Source organism: Bombina bombina, chromosome 6 (assembly GCF_027579735.1).
Source record: "Bombina bombina isolate aBomBom1 chromosome 6, aBomBom1.pri, whole genome shotgun sequence".
NCBI lineage: Eukaryota > Metazoa > Chordata > Amphibia > Anura > Bombinatoridae > Bombina > Bombina bombina.
The window spans coordinates 13,580,809-13,597,340 of NC_069504.1; the positions used below are offsets into that span (position 1 = coordinate 13,580,809).

The 16,532-nt window shown below is 42.5% G+C and overlaps 1 protein-coding gene across 1 annotated transcript in view; it reads right to left on the reverse strand.

The window, feature by feature from the left end:
- Positions 1 to 16,532, reverse strand: part of PPP6R2 (protein phosphatase 6 regulatory subunit 2) — a gene marked incomplete in the record, with an annotated part of 934,057 nt that overhangs the window by 331,716 nt on the left and 585,809 nt on the right. The window contains 1 exon segment of the mRNA XM_053716315.1: positions 4,557 to 4,722. Coding sequence (XP_053572290.1) covers positions 4,557 to 4,722 — 166 coding nt within the window.

The window sequence follows — 16,532 nt, forward strand, 5'->3', positions numbered from 1 at the left end:
AAAAATAGAACTTTCCAAGATAACAACTTTATATCAATGGAATGAAGGGGTTCAAACGGAACGCCCTGTAAAACATTAAGAACAAGGTTTAAACTCCATGGTGGAGCAACAGTTTTAAACACAGGCTTAATTCTGGCCAAAGCCTGACAAAAAGCCTGGACGTCAGGAACTTCTGACAGACGTTTGTGTAACAGAATGGACAGAGCTGAGATCTGTCCCTTTAATGAACTAGCAGATAAACCCTTTTCTAAACCTTCTTGTAGAAAAGACAATATCCTAGGAATCCTAACCTTACTCCAAGAGTAACCTTTGGATTCACACCAATATAGGTATTTACGCCATATCTTATGGTAAATCTTTCTGGTAACAGGTTTCCTAGCCTGTATTAACCCCTTAAGGACCAGCGACATACCCTGTATGTCACTGGCCTATTTTTGGGACTTGATTGTTTTTTAGCGCGGTCTTGCCACCAGCGTTGAGACTGCTCTATTGCACAAAGCCTGCTGGAGGGAGTGCATTAATAGCGTGTTCTTGCTAGACTTGTGCTATTATGTCCTGAAAAAACCCTTAACGACCAGTGACATACAGGGTACATTGTGGTCATTAAGGGGTTAAGGTATCAATAACTGACTCAGAAAATCCACGTCTTGATAAAATCAAGCGTTCAATTTCCAAGCAGTCAGCTTCAGAGAAGTTAGATTTTGATGTTTGAAGGGACCCTGTATCAGAAGGTCCTGTTTCAGAGGTAGAGACCAAGGTGGACAGGATGACATGTCCACCAGGTCTGCATACCAAGTCCTGCGTGGCCACGCAGGTGCTATTAGAATCACTGATGCTCTCTCTTGTTTGATTCTGGCAATCAATCGAGGAAGCAACGGGAAGGGTGGAAACACGTAAGCCATCCTGAAGTCCCAAGGTGCTGTCAGAGCATCTATCAGGACTGCTCCTGGATCCCTGGATCTGGACCCGTAACGAGGAAGCTTGGCGTTCTGTCGAGACGCCATGAGATCTATCTCTGGTTTGCCCCAACGTCGAAGTATTTGGGCAAAGACCTCCGGATGAAGTTCCCACTCCCCCGGATGAAAAGTCTGACGACTTAAGAAATCCGCCTCCCAGTTCTCCACTCCCGGGATGTGGATTGCTGACAGGTGGCAAGAGTGAGACTCTGCCCAGCAAATTATCTTTGATACTTCCATCATAGCTAGGGAGCTTCTTGTCCCTCCCTGATGGTTGATGTAAGCTACAGTCGTGATGTTGTCCGACTGAAACCTGATGAACCCCCGAGTTGTCAACTGGGGCCAAGCCAGGAGGGCATTGAGAACTGCTCTCAATTCCAGAATGTTTATTGGCAGGAGACTCTCCTCCTGACTCCACTGTCCCTGAGCCTTCAGAGAATTCCAGACGGCACCCCAACCTAGAAGGCTGGCGTCTGTTGTTACAATTGTCCAGTCTGGTCTGCTGAATGGCATCCCCCTGGACAGATGTGGCCGAGAAAGCCACCATAGAAGAGAATTTCTGGTCTCTTGATCCAGATTCAGAGAAGGGGATAAGTCTGAGTAATCCCCATTCCACTGACTTAGCATGCACAGTTGCAGTGGTCTGAGGTGTAAGCGTGCAAAGGGTACTATGTCCATTGCCGCTACCATTAAGCCGATTACCTCCATGCATTGAGCCACTGACGGGTGTTGAATGGAATGAAGGGTGCGGCAAGCACTTTGAAGTCTTGTTAGCCTGTCCTCTGTCAGGTAAATCTTCATTTCTACAGAATCTATAAGAGTCCCCAGGAAGGGAACTCTTGTGAGTGGAACGAGTGAACTTTTCTTTTCGTTCACCTTCCATCCATGTGACCTTAGAAATGCCAGCACTAACTCTGTATGAGACTTGGCAGTTTGAAAGCTTGAAGCTTGTATCAGAATGTCGTCTAGGTATGGAGCTACCGAGATTCCCCGCGGTCTTAGTACCGCCAGAAGAGCACCCAGAACCTTTGTGAAGATTCTTGGAGCTGTAGCCAATCCGAATGGAAGAGCCACAAACTGGTAATGCCTGTCTAGGAAGGCAAACCTTAGGTACCGATAATGATCTTTGTGAATCGGTATGTGAAGGTAAGCATCTTTTAAATCTACAGTGGTCATGTATTGACCCTCTTGGATCATAGGTAAAATTGTCCGAATAGTCTCCATCTTGAACGATGGAACTATTAGGAATTTGTTTAGGATCTTTAAGTCCAGGATTGGTCTGAAAGTTCCCTCTTTTTTGGGAACCACAAACAGATTTGAGTAAAACCCCTGTCCCTGTTCCGATCGTGGAACTGGATGGATTACTCCCATTAACAAGAGCTCTTGTACGCAGCGTAGAAACGCCTCTTTCTTTGTCTGGATTGTTGACAATCTTGACAGATGAAATCTCTCTCTTGGAGGAGAGTATTTGAAGTCCAGAAGGTATCCCTGAGATATTATCTCTAGCGCCCAGGGATCCTGAACATCTCTTGCCCAAGCCTGGGCGAAGAGAGAAAGTCTGCCCCCCACTAGATCCGATCCCGGATCGGGGGCCCTCAATTCATGCTGTTTTAGGGGCAGCAGCAGGTTTCCTAGTCTGCTTGCCCTTGTTCCAGGACTGGGTAGGTTTCCAGCCTTGTCTGTAGCGAGCAACAGCTCCTTCCTGTTTTGGTGCAGAGGAAGTTGATGCTGCTCCTGCTTTGAAATTACGAAAGGAACGAAAATTAGACTGTCTAGTCTTGGCTTTGTCCTGAGGCAGGGCATGGCCTTTACCTCCTGTAATGTCAGCGATAATCTCTTTCAACCCGGGCCCGAATAAGGTCTGCCCTTTGAAAGGTATATTAAGCAATTTAGACTTAGAAGTAACAGTTATAGTCAGAAAATAAAAACTGCTACATACCTCTATGCAGATTCATCTGCCCGCTGTCCCCTGATCTGAAGTTTACCTCACTCCTCAGATGGCCGAGAACAGCAATATGATCTTAACTACTCCGGCTAAAATCATAGCAAAACTCTGGTAGATTCTTCTTCAAACTCTGCCAGAGAGGTAATAACACACTCCGGTGCTATTTTAAAATAACAAACTTTTGATTGAAGATATAAAACTAAGTATAATCACCATAGTCCTCTCACACATCCTATCTAGTCGTTGGGTGCAAGAGAATGACTGGGAGTGACGTAGAGGGGAGGAGCTATATGCAGCTCTGCTGGGTGAATCCTCTTGCACTTCCTGTTGGGGAGGAGTAATATCCCAGAAGTAATGATGACCCGTGGACTGATCACACTTAACAGAAGAAAGAGGTATTAGCAGCAGGTAAGGTCAGTAGGTGCTGGGTGTATAGGAAGAGGTATTAGCAGCAGGTAAGGTCAGTAGGTGCTGGGTGTATATGAAGAGGTATTAGCAGCAGGTAAGGTCAGTAAGTGCTGGGTGTATAGGAAGAGGTATTAGCAGCAGGTAAGGTCAGTAGGTGCTGGGTGTATAGGAAGAGGTATTGGCAGCAGAGACAATGAGGATCTTATGCCTCATGTTGTGTATTGTGTACAGTTCTGGTGACTGTATCCACAAGAGGATATAAATAAACCAGACCATGTACTCAACAACTTACAAGAAGACACATGACCTTGTGAACATGTATAGCTTAGAGTGGAGAAGGGGGGAGAAGTTAAAGGAAAACGTACTCAATCAGAAAATTTTAAACTGTATTAGGCAGTGTTGTGAACTTCTGTGGGAGATACCCCTAATCACTTGAGAAAGATACCTAGGTATCACTTATACACATGCACTTTTGGCTTATGATACACCTTCATGTACAATGTCTCAGTACAGAGTTCCTTTACAAAGGTAACCAGTTATGACAGGCTTTTCACTCTGCCTTATAAAGCCAAAGGATTGTTACTAAACATGGCGTACTGGTGAGAGCATTATGACAACGAAGGATAGAAAGATCAGGGGTTAAATGTAGCACTCACTCTCACAAGTTAATGTATAAAACATTCATACTTTATTAATAAAGGTTAAAACAGGGATAAACCTCCCTCTCTTTAAGTTAAACTACCCACAACCATTAGAACCTCTACAAACTTTTAAAATAAATAAAACCGCTAGTCACTCCTCTGTTTCCTGGCCGAGAACTGGAGGTTTTATTAATAAAGTATGAATGTTTTATACATTAACCCCTGATCTTCCTATCCTTTGTTGTCATACTGTACTTGCCTTAAGGAATATCAATTCCGGTGCTACCCCTTTATCTCACCTTATAACCGTGTAGTGCCAGTTTTAGTTTTTTGGTTCCTAGTACTGGTGAGAGCCCAATCTTCTTCATACAAATCCTTCATTTTCTCTAAACAGCTTAGCACAGGATGGTGCTACCTTTATTAAATAAGTGGCCTGAGAATCACTGTCAGGGAGATCATAATTCTTCTCAACTTTCATAAATAATTATAGAAGACTTGTGTTCCACCCTTGCGGCTCACACCATACTACACAGCAGGCCACACAACACGTGTGCAAGGTAAAAAACACGTTTAGTAAAGCGTACGTCAATTCACACAATCACTTACCAGCAGAACGGTTGGAAGTCTGTGAACTTAGCCCATCCTTTTTCTTCAGGAGTAGAAGTCTCAGGAGCAGGGGAATTCCAGGCATTGGAACCCACATCCAGAGCAACACAGGGAACGGGCGGTTTTGAGTTCACTGGCTCATCAAACACAGCCGTCCAGCTAGTCTCTAATGTAGAGAAAGAACAATGCAAGTCAGGTTAGAAGCTGATACATACACATATATACATATACATATATACACACATACATATATATACACACACACACACATACATACATATATACATACATATATACACACATATATACATACACACATACATATATACATACACACACACACACACACACACATATATACACACATATATACACACATACATACATACACACATACATATATACACACATACATATATACACACATACATATATACACACATACATATATACACACATACATATATACACACATACATATATACATACACACATACATACATACACACATACATATATACACAAATATACACACACACACACACACACACACACACACACACACACACATATATACACACATACATATATACATACACACACACACACATATATACATACACACACACACACACACATATATACATACATATATACATACACATATACATATATACACACACACACACACATACATATATACACACATATATATATATACACACACACACACACACACATACATATATACACACATATATACACACATACATACATACACATATACATATATACACACATATATACACACATATATACACACATATATACACACATATATACACACATATATACACACATACATATATACACACATACATATATACACACATACATATATACACACATACATATATACACACATACATATATACACACATACATATATACACACACACACACATATACACATACATATATACACACATACACATACATATATACACACACACACACACACACACACATATACACACACACACATATACACACACACATATACACACACATACATATATACATACATACATATATACATACATATATACATACATATATACATACATATATACATACATATATACATACACATATATACACACATACATATATACATACATATATATATACACACACATATAAACACGTTTCAAGTTAAGTAGCAAAAGGCACAAAGATCCCAGAGACCTGAACACATCGGAAATACACCAGTGAGTTCTAGAGTTTTCAAAAAGGGTGCGACCATAAAGTTAATGGGTGAGTAATCTTTACTTATAGGTGGTGTCATAAAGCCCAGGTTAGTTTACTTACATTATCCTGGTTACATGATCTCCAGTTCATAGACTTGTACAGGCATGACGCAGGAACGTTGGCTAAAGTAACTTCTTCCTATAAAACTAAACATCCTACTTGTGTGGTGCAGTATAAGTGGGGCAAGCAAGCAGCGGGCAAAACAAGATATATTGGGAAAGAGCCAAGTGAGCATGAAATGCGTCAGGTGGGTTGCTTCTGCTACTGTTTTTTATGCAGCTCTAACTAAAAGTTAATTTACTTCTGTGTCTCCCGTTTAACTACTCTGCCATTAATATGTCACTATAATAGCCAATCTCAACAATGAGAGCATCTATTCCAGTGTTTTTAGTGAAGTGAGTTGGCATTCCTCACAGGACTCATCCATTTATATGTGATCGGACATTGAGCTGCAATATTTGGGCGATTTTGTGACTGATTGAGTCGAGTACCACACACACTAGTTACTTTTCAGTTTGGACTATACTTAGGTTTACACTCAATAGATAATTATACAGCTCATCTGAACACCCTTTTTTTTTTTTTTACAGAAAACCCAAACTAATACAGGTAGAAAACCCTTTATCCAAACTACTTAGGACAGGAAAATGTTTGGATTTTGTAATATTTGCATCTCTAAAATGGGAAAGTTGGGAGTGGGGATAGAACCAAGTGTAAACAACAAAATCTTTTGTCATTTAGGCAATATTTACAGCTTATACATGTAACCCAAATGTAGTTTTGTATAATATATAATATACACATCTAGATTGTAAGTTCCCATGGGAACAGGGCCCTCAATTCCCCCTGTATTTGTTAAACTTTGTCTGGTGTCTTTTATATTGTATTGTTTTGTACTTTTATCTTTGTACCCATGGACAGCGCTGCGGAATCTGTTGGCGCTTAAAAAATAAAGAATAATAATAAATACATAGTAACCTCAGATAGATGCTGATAGAATTTAGGATGATTCCAGAAAATTCACTCTTGTGCTGGGTGTGAAGGGAACTCTTTTCCAGATTTACTTTCCAACCATGAATATGAAGATACCAGAGTAACCTCTCCATGTGAGATGTTGTCCAAGTAAGGTGCTAACACAATGCCCTATAGTCTGATTACAGAAAGGAGAGCTCCCAATAACTTTGTAAAATCCCTGGGAGCCGTAGCTAGGCAGAATGGAAGAGTTATAAACTGATAATGCTCGTCCAGGAAAGCAAACCGAAGATACTGGTGATGATCTGGGTGAATAGGAATATGAAGGTAAGCATCCTTCAGGTCTATGGTAGCCATGAATTTACCTTTCTGTACAAGAGGAAGAATGGATCACAGTCTCCATTTTGAAAGTGGGTACGCTTACAAACTTGTTGAGCCACTTCAAATCTAAGATGGAGCGAAAAGTGCCCTCCTTCTTGGGAACGATGGAGATTGGACAGGCACAGGGACAATAACTCCCATAGCTACAAGATATTTTACACTGCTCTTTTTTCTTGTTTCCCCGAGATCCTTGATAGAAGGAACCTGCCACTTGGGGGGTGACACAGACAACCTATATTGAATCCCCAAGATATAATGTCCAGGACCAGAGAATCCTGAATGGACTGAGCCCAAACCCCCTAAAACAGAGCCAACCTGCCCCCTACACGACCTGATAGCAGGGGCGGACCCTTCATGCCGATATTGTGTCTGGGGTCTGGCCTGCTTGTTTTTGTTCCAGGTATTCCTGGCTGAATAAACATTCCTCTGTTTGATCTAGCGAAAGAAGCAAAAGCGTCCCATAGGATGTACCTTAGATCTAGACTTCTTATCCTGAGGCAGAATGGCACCTTTTCTGCCAGTGACCGTAGAAACTATGGAATCCAGGTCTGGACCAAATAAGGATTTTCCTTTAAAGGCCAAAGATAGTAATCTAGATTTAGAGACCATGTCCGCTAACCAAGACTTAAAGCCAGAGAGCCCTCCTGGCAAGGGCAGCAAAGCCAGAATTTTTGGCATTGATCTGAATGATAGCATCACAAATGAAGGAACTAGCCATCTTTAGAGCCTGAATATGGTCCTGGATATCTTTCAGAGGAGATTCTACCAAAATTAATGGGATACAAAACCCAATTGTTTTCTTTCATGATTCAGATAGAGCAGGCACTTTTAAGCAACTTTCTAATTAACTCCTAATTAATTTTTCTTCGTTATCTTGGTATCTTTATTTGAAAAGCAGGAATGTAAGCTTAGGTGCTGACTAAATGTAGTCTCCAATCAGCAAGCGCTACCCAGGGTGCTGAACCAAAAATGGACAGGCTCCTAAGCTTACATTCCTGATTTTTTTTCAAATAAAAAGATACAAAAAGAACAGAGAAAAATTCATAATAGGAGTAAATTAGAAAGTTGCTTAAAATGACTGTTCTATTTGAACCGTGAAAGAAAAAAATTGTGTTTCATATCCCTTTAACTCTGATAAGAAATCACACCAAAAATTGGCAGCCCCAGCAATACCTACTGCTGGTTGGAATGAGAGACCTATCTGAAGAAAAACCTTCTTCAGATATCCCTGTAACTTCCGATCCATAGCATCCTTTAAGGAAATGCCGTCTTCTAGAGGGATAGCAGTGCGCTTAGCCAAAGTGGAGATGTTGCTGTCTATTTTTGGCACAGTATTCCACACCTCAAAGTGGCTATTCGGCACAGGAAACATGCTCTTGAAAGTTAGAGAAGGAGAAAAAAAACAGGACACCAGGTTTTTCCCATTCCTTGGTTATAATGTCCGCCTCCAATGAAGGTACCAGAAACAACTCAGGGGTTTTTAACTTGGGTTTAAAAACAATATGCACCTGTTTCACCACTGTGGGTTTAGACTTAGGGACCCCTAAAGTGCTTAAAACCTCCTTGAACAGCTATCTCAGATGTTTAATTTTAAACCTAAAAAGGTAATGTCCTCAGAATCACTGGAAGAGTCAGAAGAAGAAAATTATTCTTCAGAGCTAGACAAGGAGTCTTCCCACATCAGAATGTTGCATGTGACCGATTGCCGCAGCTCCAACAGAACTGCGGTTCTAGAGTCATAGGAACAGTGTTTAACCTTTCTCTTCCTTTTACCTGCAACTGGCACATAACTCAGGGCAGCAGATAAAGCTGATTGAAATTGGGACGCAAAATCATGAGGAAAAAACACAAATTTATGCTTACCTGATAAATTAATTTATTTCTCGACACGGTGAGTCAGTAATTACTACTGGAAATATCACTCCTGGCCAGCAGGATGAGGCAAAGAGCACCACAGCAAAGTTGTTAAGTATCACCGCCCTTCCCTCAAACCCTAGTTAGTCATTCGAGTGAAGGAAAACGAGAGAAAGAAAGTAACACAAGGTGCAGAGGTGCCTGTGGTTTACAAAACAAAAAGACTGTCTGAATAAACAGGGCGGGCCGTGGACTCACCGTGTCAAGAAAGAAAATTTTTTATCAGGCAAGCATAAATGTTTTCTTTCTAAGGACACGGTGAGTCCACGAATCATCAGTAATTACTATTGGGAATCAATACCCAAGCTAGAGGACACAGGTGATAAGGGAGGGACAAGACAAGGAACCTAAACAGAAGGCACCACTGCTGGAAGAACCTTTCTCTCAAAAGAAGCCTCAGCCGAGGCAAAAGTATTAAATTTATAGAATTTTGAAAAAAAGTGTATAGAGAGGACCAAGTTGCAGCCTTGCAAATCTGTTCCACAGAAGCTTCATTTTTGAATGCCCAGGAAGAAGAAACATCCATCGTGGAATGAGCCGTGATTCTCTCAGGGCGCTGCTGTCCAGCAGTTTCAAAGGCCAAACGGATTATACTCCTCAGCCACAGAGAAAGACGTAGCCGTAGCTTTCTGACCCTTGCGTTTCCCAGAGAAAATGACAAACAAGGAAGAGGACTGGCGAAATTCCTTAGTCGCCTGCAAATAGTACTTCAACGCACGTACCACATCTAGGTTGTGCAACAAACGCTCCTTATGAGAAGATGGGTTAGGACACAGAGAAGGAACAATGATTTCTTGGCTAATATTCCTATCCGAAACCACTTTAGGAAGGAAACCTGAGTAAGGTGATTCACACTGCAACACTGAGAGATCAGAAACTCTTCGAGCAGAAGAAAATGCAACTAGAAACAAAACATTCCAAGATAACATCTTAATATCTAAGGAATGCATAGGCTCAAACGGAGCCTGCTGAACAACTCTAAGAACAAGGTTAATACTTCAGGTAAGAGTAACATGCTTGAACACAGGCCGGATTCTAACCAGGGCCTGACAAAAGGCTTGGACATCTGGCACATCCGCCAGACATTTGTGCAACAATATAGATAAGGCAGAAATTTGACCCTTCAAGGTACTAGCAGATAACCCCTTCTTCAGACCCTCCTGGAGAAAAGATAAAATACTAGGAATCCAAATAGCCTCTTGATTCACACCAATACAGACATTTACACCATATCTTATAGTAAATCCTTCTTGTAACAGGCTTACGAGCCTGAATCATGGCCTCAATGACCGACGCTTAGATCAAATAAAGCGTTCAATCTCCAAGCAGTCAGCTTCAGAGAAACAAAGTTTGGATGAAGGAAGTAGAAGGTACTTCCTAAGTGGAAGTATCCAAGTTGGGAGAGATGACATCTCTACTAGGTCTGCATACCAGATCCTGCGATGCTACGCCGGTGCAATGAGGATCACCAACGCCCTCTCCTGTTTGATTCGAGCAATGACCCGTGGAAGGAGAGCGAACGGAGGAAACAGGTATGCTAGACTGAAATTCCAAAGAACCGCCAGAGCATCTATCAGTGCAGCCTGAGAATCCGTTGACCTCGACCCGTACCTCGGGAGCTTGGCACTCTGAAGAGATGCCATGAGATCCAGCTCAGGCCGTCCCCCATTTTAGGATCAAGCTGGAAAATACCTCCGTATTAAGTTCCTACTCCCCTGGGTGAAAAGTCTGTCTGCTCAGAAAATCCGCTTCCCAATTGTCCACTCCTGGAATGTGGATCGCAGACAGACAGCAGTTGTGGGTCTCCACAAACTGAATAATGTTGGCTACCGCTGTCATGGCCAAGGAACTCCGAGTTCCTCCCTGATGGTTGATGTAAGCCACTGAAGTTATGTTGTCCGACTGGAACCTGATAAACCGGGCTGAAGCAGAGGCCAAGCCAGAAGAGCATTGAAGATCGCCCTCAGCTATTAGATGTTTATGGGGAGAACCGAATACTCTCGAGTCCATAGACCCTGTGCCTTTAAACGAGAACCAAACTGCTCCCCTATCCCAGTAGGCTGGTATCCGTGGTCACAAATCACCCAGGTAGGCCTGCGTAAGCAGGTTCCTTGGGAAAGATTACTGAGACAAACACCATGGAAGATAATTTCTTGTCGCCTGATCCAGTTCTAATCACGGAGACAGATCCGCATAATCCCTGTTACATTGACTGAGCATGCATAACTGCAGAGATCTGAGATGGAACCGAGCAAACGGTATGATGTCCATGGCAGACACCAGCAGACCAATTACCTCCATACATTGGGCCACTGACGGTCGAAGAGAGGACTGAAGGGCAAGACAAGAGTTGAGAATCTTTGTCTTTCTGACCTCTGTCAATCTATTATGCTTCCCAAGAACATCACCCTTGTAGCTGGAATTACGGAACTATTTCCCAAATTCACCTTCCATCCGTGAGAGCGCAGAAAAGAAAACATCTCCGTGTGGGAGTTTGCTTGTTGAAAAGATGGCGCATGAACCAGAATGTCGTCCAGATAAGGCACCATTGCAATGCCCCGCAACTGAAGCACCGCCAACAGCGCTCCCAGAACCTTTGAGAAAATCCTGGGAGCTGTGGCAAGGCCGAATGGAAGGGCCACAAACTGAAAGTGTTTGTCTAAAAACGCGAACCTTAGAAACTTGTGATGGTCCCTGTGAATGGTAATGTGCAGGTACGCATCCTTTAAATCTGTCATCATGAATTGACAGTCTTGAACCAAGGGAAGAATGGAACAAATAGTTTCCATCTTGAAGGATGGTACTCTGAAAAACTTGTTTAGACTCTTGAGGTCTAAAATTGGTCTAAAGGTTCCCTCTTTTTTGGGAGCCACGAACAGATTGGAGTAGAATCCCAGACCCTGTTCCTGCATTGGAACAGGAACTATCATTCCCAGGTCGGAAATATCCCGGACACAATGTAAGAATGCCTCTCTTTATCTGGTCTACAGATAATCTTGAGAGAAGGAACCTGCTCCTGGGAGGAAAGGCCTTGAACTCTAGTTTGTATCCCTGGGACACAATGTCCACTGCACAGAGATCCGGAACATCCCGAACCCAGGCTTGAGCGAAGAGAGAAAGTCTGCCTCCAACAAGCTCCACTCCTGGCAGACCCTTCATGCTGACTGAGTCACTAACGGCTTCTTAGAATGCTTCTCCTTGTTCCAAGACTGATTGGGCTTCCAGGAAGACTTGGACTGTTCCTGTTTTGAAGGGGGGGGGGGGGGGGGGGGTTACCTTTAAAGTTTTGAAAGGAACGAAAATTACTCTGACGTCCTTTTTGTTTATTACTCTTATCCTGATGGAGGAAGTGTCCCTTTCCTCCTGTAATATCTGAAATGATTTCGGCCAAGCCCGGTCCAAACAAGGTCTTACCCTTGTAGGGAATTGCCAAAAGCTTATACGACACATCTGCAGACCAGGACTTCAACCATAAGGCTCTCCGGCCAGAACAGCAAAGCCAGAAATATTTACTCCCTAACTTAATGACTTGTAGGGAAGCATCCATGATAAAGGAATTGGCCAACTTAAGAGCCGGTCTGGTAGAGGAAAAACCTCCACTGCGGAAGGAACATCAAAGTAATTTGTTTAGCTTACTAGACTTCTTAGGATTGACTACGACAGTCGTGTCAGAGTCGTCCAAGGTGGTCAAAACCTCCTTAAGTAACAACCAGAGGTGTTCTAGCTTAAACCTAAAGGATACAACTTCAGCATCAGAAGAAGGAATTACACTGTCTGAGTGAGATTTCCACCTCAGATGCTACCGAATTATCTTCCTCCTCAGACTTCTTTGCAGGGAACATTCGGACTGACTGTGTCAGAAACCTTACTCACTGATTCTTTACATTTCTTCTTGCGCTTTCCCTGCAGCATGGGAAAGGCAGACAGCGCATCAGTTACCGCAGAGCATATGTGGGTAGCAATGTCTTTCAAGGTAACTTCAACCGGAGTGTGAGGAAACGCAGAGCACTGCATGTGTAGACAATAAAGTTTGGGACACTTGAGGAGAAAGCTGTGGCATATCTTGAACAGGAGACTCCTGAACAACATCCGCATTAGATAATGATGGCTCAGGATCAAAAAGTCTATCCCTGCAATGCAATGTTCTCTCAATACATGAGGAACAAAAAGGGATTGGTGGTTCCACATTAGCATCAAAACACAAACTACAAGTAACATTTTGCAGGGCCTCTTGGTCCATCTTTACCCAATAAGTAAACAAACAAAAAATACTTTTATTCAGGGGGCGGAGCCGGCCGTCAGTGAATATGGCCGCAACAGCTTAAAGCTCCGTGAAAGATCTAACAGGCGGGCGCTACAGAAGCAACTAAAACGAGCAAAACCAAGAAATATAACAAACTACAGCTAGCGGAACACCCGGAGAACAAACTGAGGGATAAATTGAAGTGACAACTTCACTCCTCATACCGCTAACCCCAGGGCAACTATCAGCTGCGGTAAACGTCAGGAAGGAGTCCCTAAGGAGTAGGCCCATATCACAGGGCTGACCCAGAGGGAGGATTGAAGTCCGTAGTAGCGGCAATACCGACCGGACAGGAGACAGCTAATCTTCAAGAGAGAGTTTACCGGAGGTGAGACCGATACAGAGCAATTAAACTACGCTAAAAAGAAAGTTAAGACACATATTGCAGACGACACCTGTTAGCAGCTGCTGAACCCCAAACACCAAAAGCAAATATTTTTGGCCCCACTATATTATAATATATTATAGTACATGAAATTGATCCTGCTAAAATACTGAGTTGGCCTGTTTGATTCGATTGCTAACACACACAGACTGATTGTTAAACACAAGGCCTTGGGATAATAATACCAACTGCGTCACAGCTTGCAGTCTAGACACCAGCCCTCATTATGACAAGTAAGCGACCACACCGCATTGATAAACACCCCAAAGGATCTAACATAAATGGGGGAAAGTTGAACAACTTTTTTAAACCCTGTGAGATAGCTTCCTCAGGAGATTCTGACCCTTCCTCGCAGACTGAAATAGGGGACAAAGATAGCCCAGAACAGCATTTAGGAGAAACTGATAATAATAACAGCATAACTAGGGCAGATCTGAAGGCTCTACCCTCTAAAGAGGATTTCTCCTCATTCATGAAGCAAGTTAGCAGGGTTATAAAAGAAGGACTGGCAGACATTAAAAAAGATGTGGCAGATATGGGGAACAGAATACTACAAATAGAAGAGCAGGTGGAGGAAAACACACAGTCAGCTATGTCTATGACTACAGAATTACAACATCAAAACTCAACCATAATACAGCTACAAGAACAGGTTGAGGACCTGGACAATAGAGACCGCCGCCAAAACCTGCGAATTCGTGGGGTCCCAGAGGACATACAATCCGCCCAGATCCCATCATACCTTCAAAACCTATTTAAGTTCCTATTGAGAACAGAAGGAGATGAAAGAATCAGCCTAGACAGAGCACATAGGGCGTTAAGGCCTAAACCCTCAGCTACAGCACCTCCCAGGGATATCATACTCAGATGCCACAAGTATTCTGACAAAGAAAGAATAATACAAGCGGCTAGGAAGCAAACACCAATATCCTTTGGAGAAGATTCACTCCAGATCTTTGCAGACCTTATCCCTATTACTTTGGCAAAAAGAAAAGAAGCGAGATACTTAACACTGCACCTGAGAGATTTGAATATACCCTATAGATGGGGATTTCCCTTCTCAATCAGAGTCAATAAAGGAGACAAGACCTACATATATAAAGATGCAGAAGATCTGGAGCAGTTTTGCACACAATTGAACATCCCCCAGCCCACTCTACCAAGACTCACGGATGACAGAAATGTTCAACACCTGCAAAATACATCAGCCCCTAAGCCACAACGTCAGGAATGGTCCACGGTCGCGAAGAAGAGAAGAAAGCCATCTGCACTACAGACAGACACACCAGGTCCCTCACGAGAATCACCCTGAACATTGACATTTGTTATCATGCTGAAAGACTAAGTATTATTTCTTGCTCAATAGGACTGAGTTTAAAATTGATAATCTCAATTAGTTGTTACTTTATAAATGTTTGATTTACTTTTCAAATAGCCCGCCTGGATGGATCGGCATCACTGGGTGCCTACTACCCCCTCCCCCAATTTACACGGAGTTGGATATGAGTGCAATGATCAGCCAGGTTATTTTGTTGGCTTGGTGGTTGTCTCATAGATCAATTCCCTTACTTAGAAAAAAGTTCAGATTATGTTGTTTTCATTTTATTTATTCTTATGTATGTTCTAACATTGTGCTCACATTTTTTAGTGTACCAATCGCCAGCAGCTTGTGCCTTTTACTTATCTTATCATGCATCTACTCTTTCTACGCAACCCCTTGTGTTTGGGAGGGGACCTCCGGGACAGTCCAGGTAAGACTAAGCAATCATTACAGCACACACATTAGACACCAAGAGAATGGCTGATCCCCTAATTAATATAGTTACACAAAACGTCAAAGGGTTAAATTCTCCTACAAAACGCTCTATAGCCCTGAGAGCCTTATCGAAACATAAAGACTCTATAATATTTTTGCAAGAGACTCACTTTGTTAGTGGAGTGGAACCCAAATTTAAATCAAGAGACTTCCCAATGGGTTATTTTAACTCTCATACCACCAAGAAAAACGGGGTAGGAATCTTATTTCATAAGAGTTTACATTTTCAATTACAGAACAAAATTACTGACACGGAGGGCAGAATCCTGCTCTTAGTAGGGCTTTTATACAATACCCCAATTACAGTTGTAAATGTTTACGCCCCCAATAACAGAAGGCAAAAATTTTACAAACACCTTCTAGACTTAGTTCTAGAACACAAGAAGGGACTTTTGATACTGGGAGGAGACATGAATGTGACAGTTGACTCCACTCTAGACACATCGACAGGATCACCCCTTTCTGACACAAGACCTCCGAATGCAGTTCTTAAATGTTTGGAGGTCCTAGGACTATTAGATACATGGCGTATTCTACACCCAACCCAGAGGAATTACACGTTCTATTCCCACCCATGGTCGGTATATACACGTATTGACCACCTCTATTTGGACAGAGCTTATGTGGCACAACTCAGAGAAGCAGACATAATGCCCACGGTTTGGTCAGATCACTCGGCAGTTTCCATGCAACTGACCTGGCCAAACAAACCGAATACACAATTTATATGGAGAATGGATGACTCCCTACTTCATTACCCATCCTCTGAAAAATGCATCAGACAAACAATGACGGAGTATTTTCAGTTTAATCAGACACCAGGGATGGCCCCAGACTGCTTATGGGAGGCACACAAAGCAGTGATCAGGGGGGAATGCATTAAATTGTCGGCCC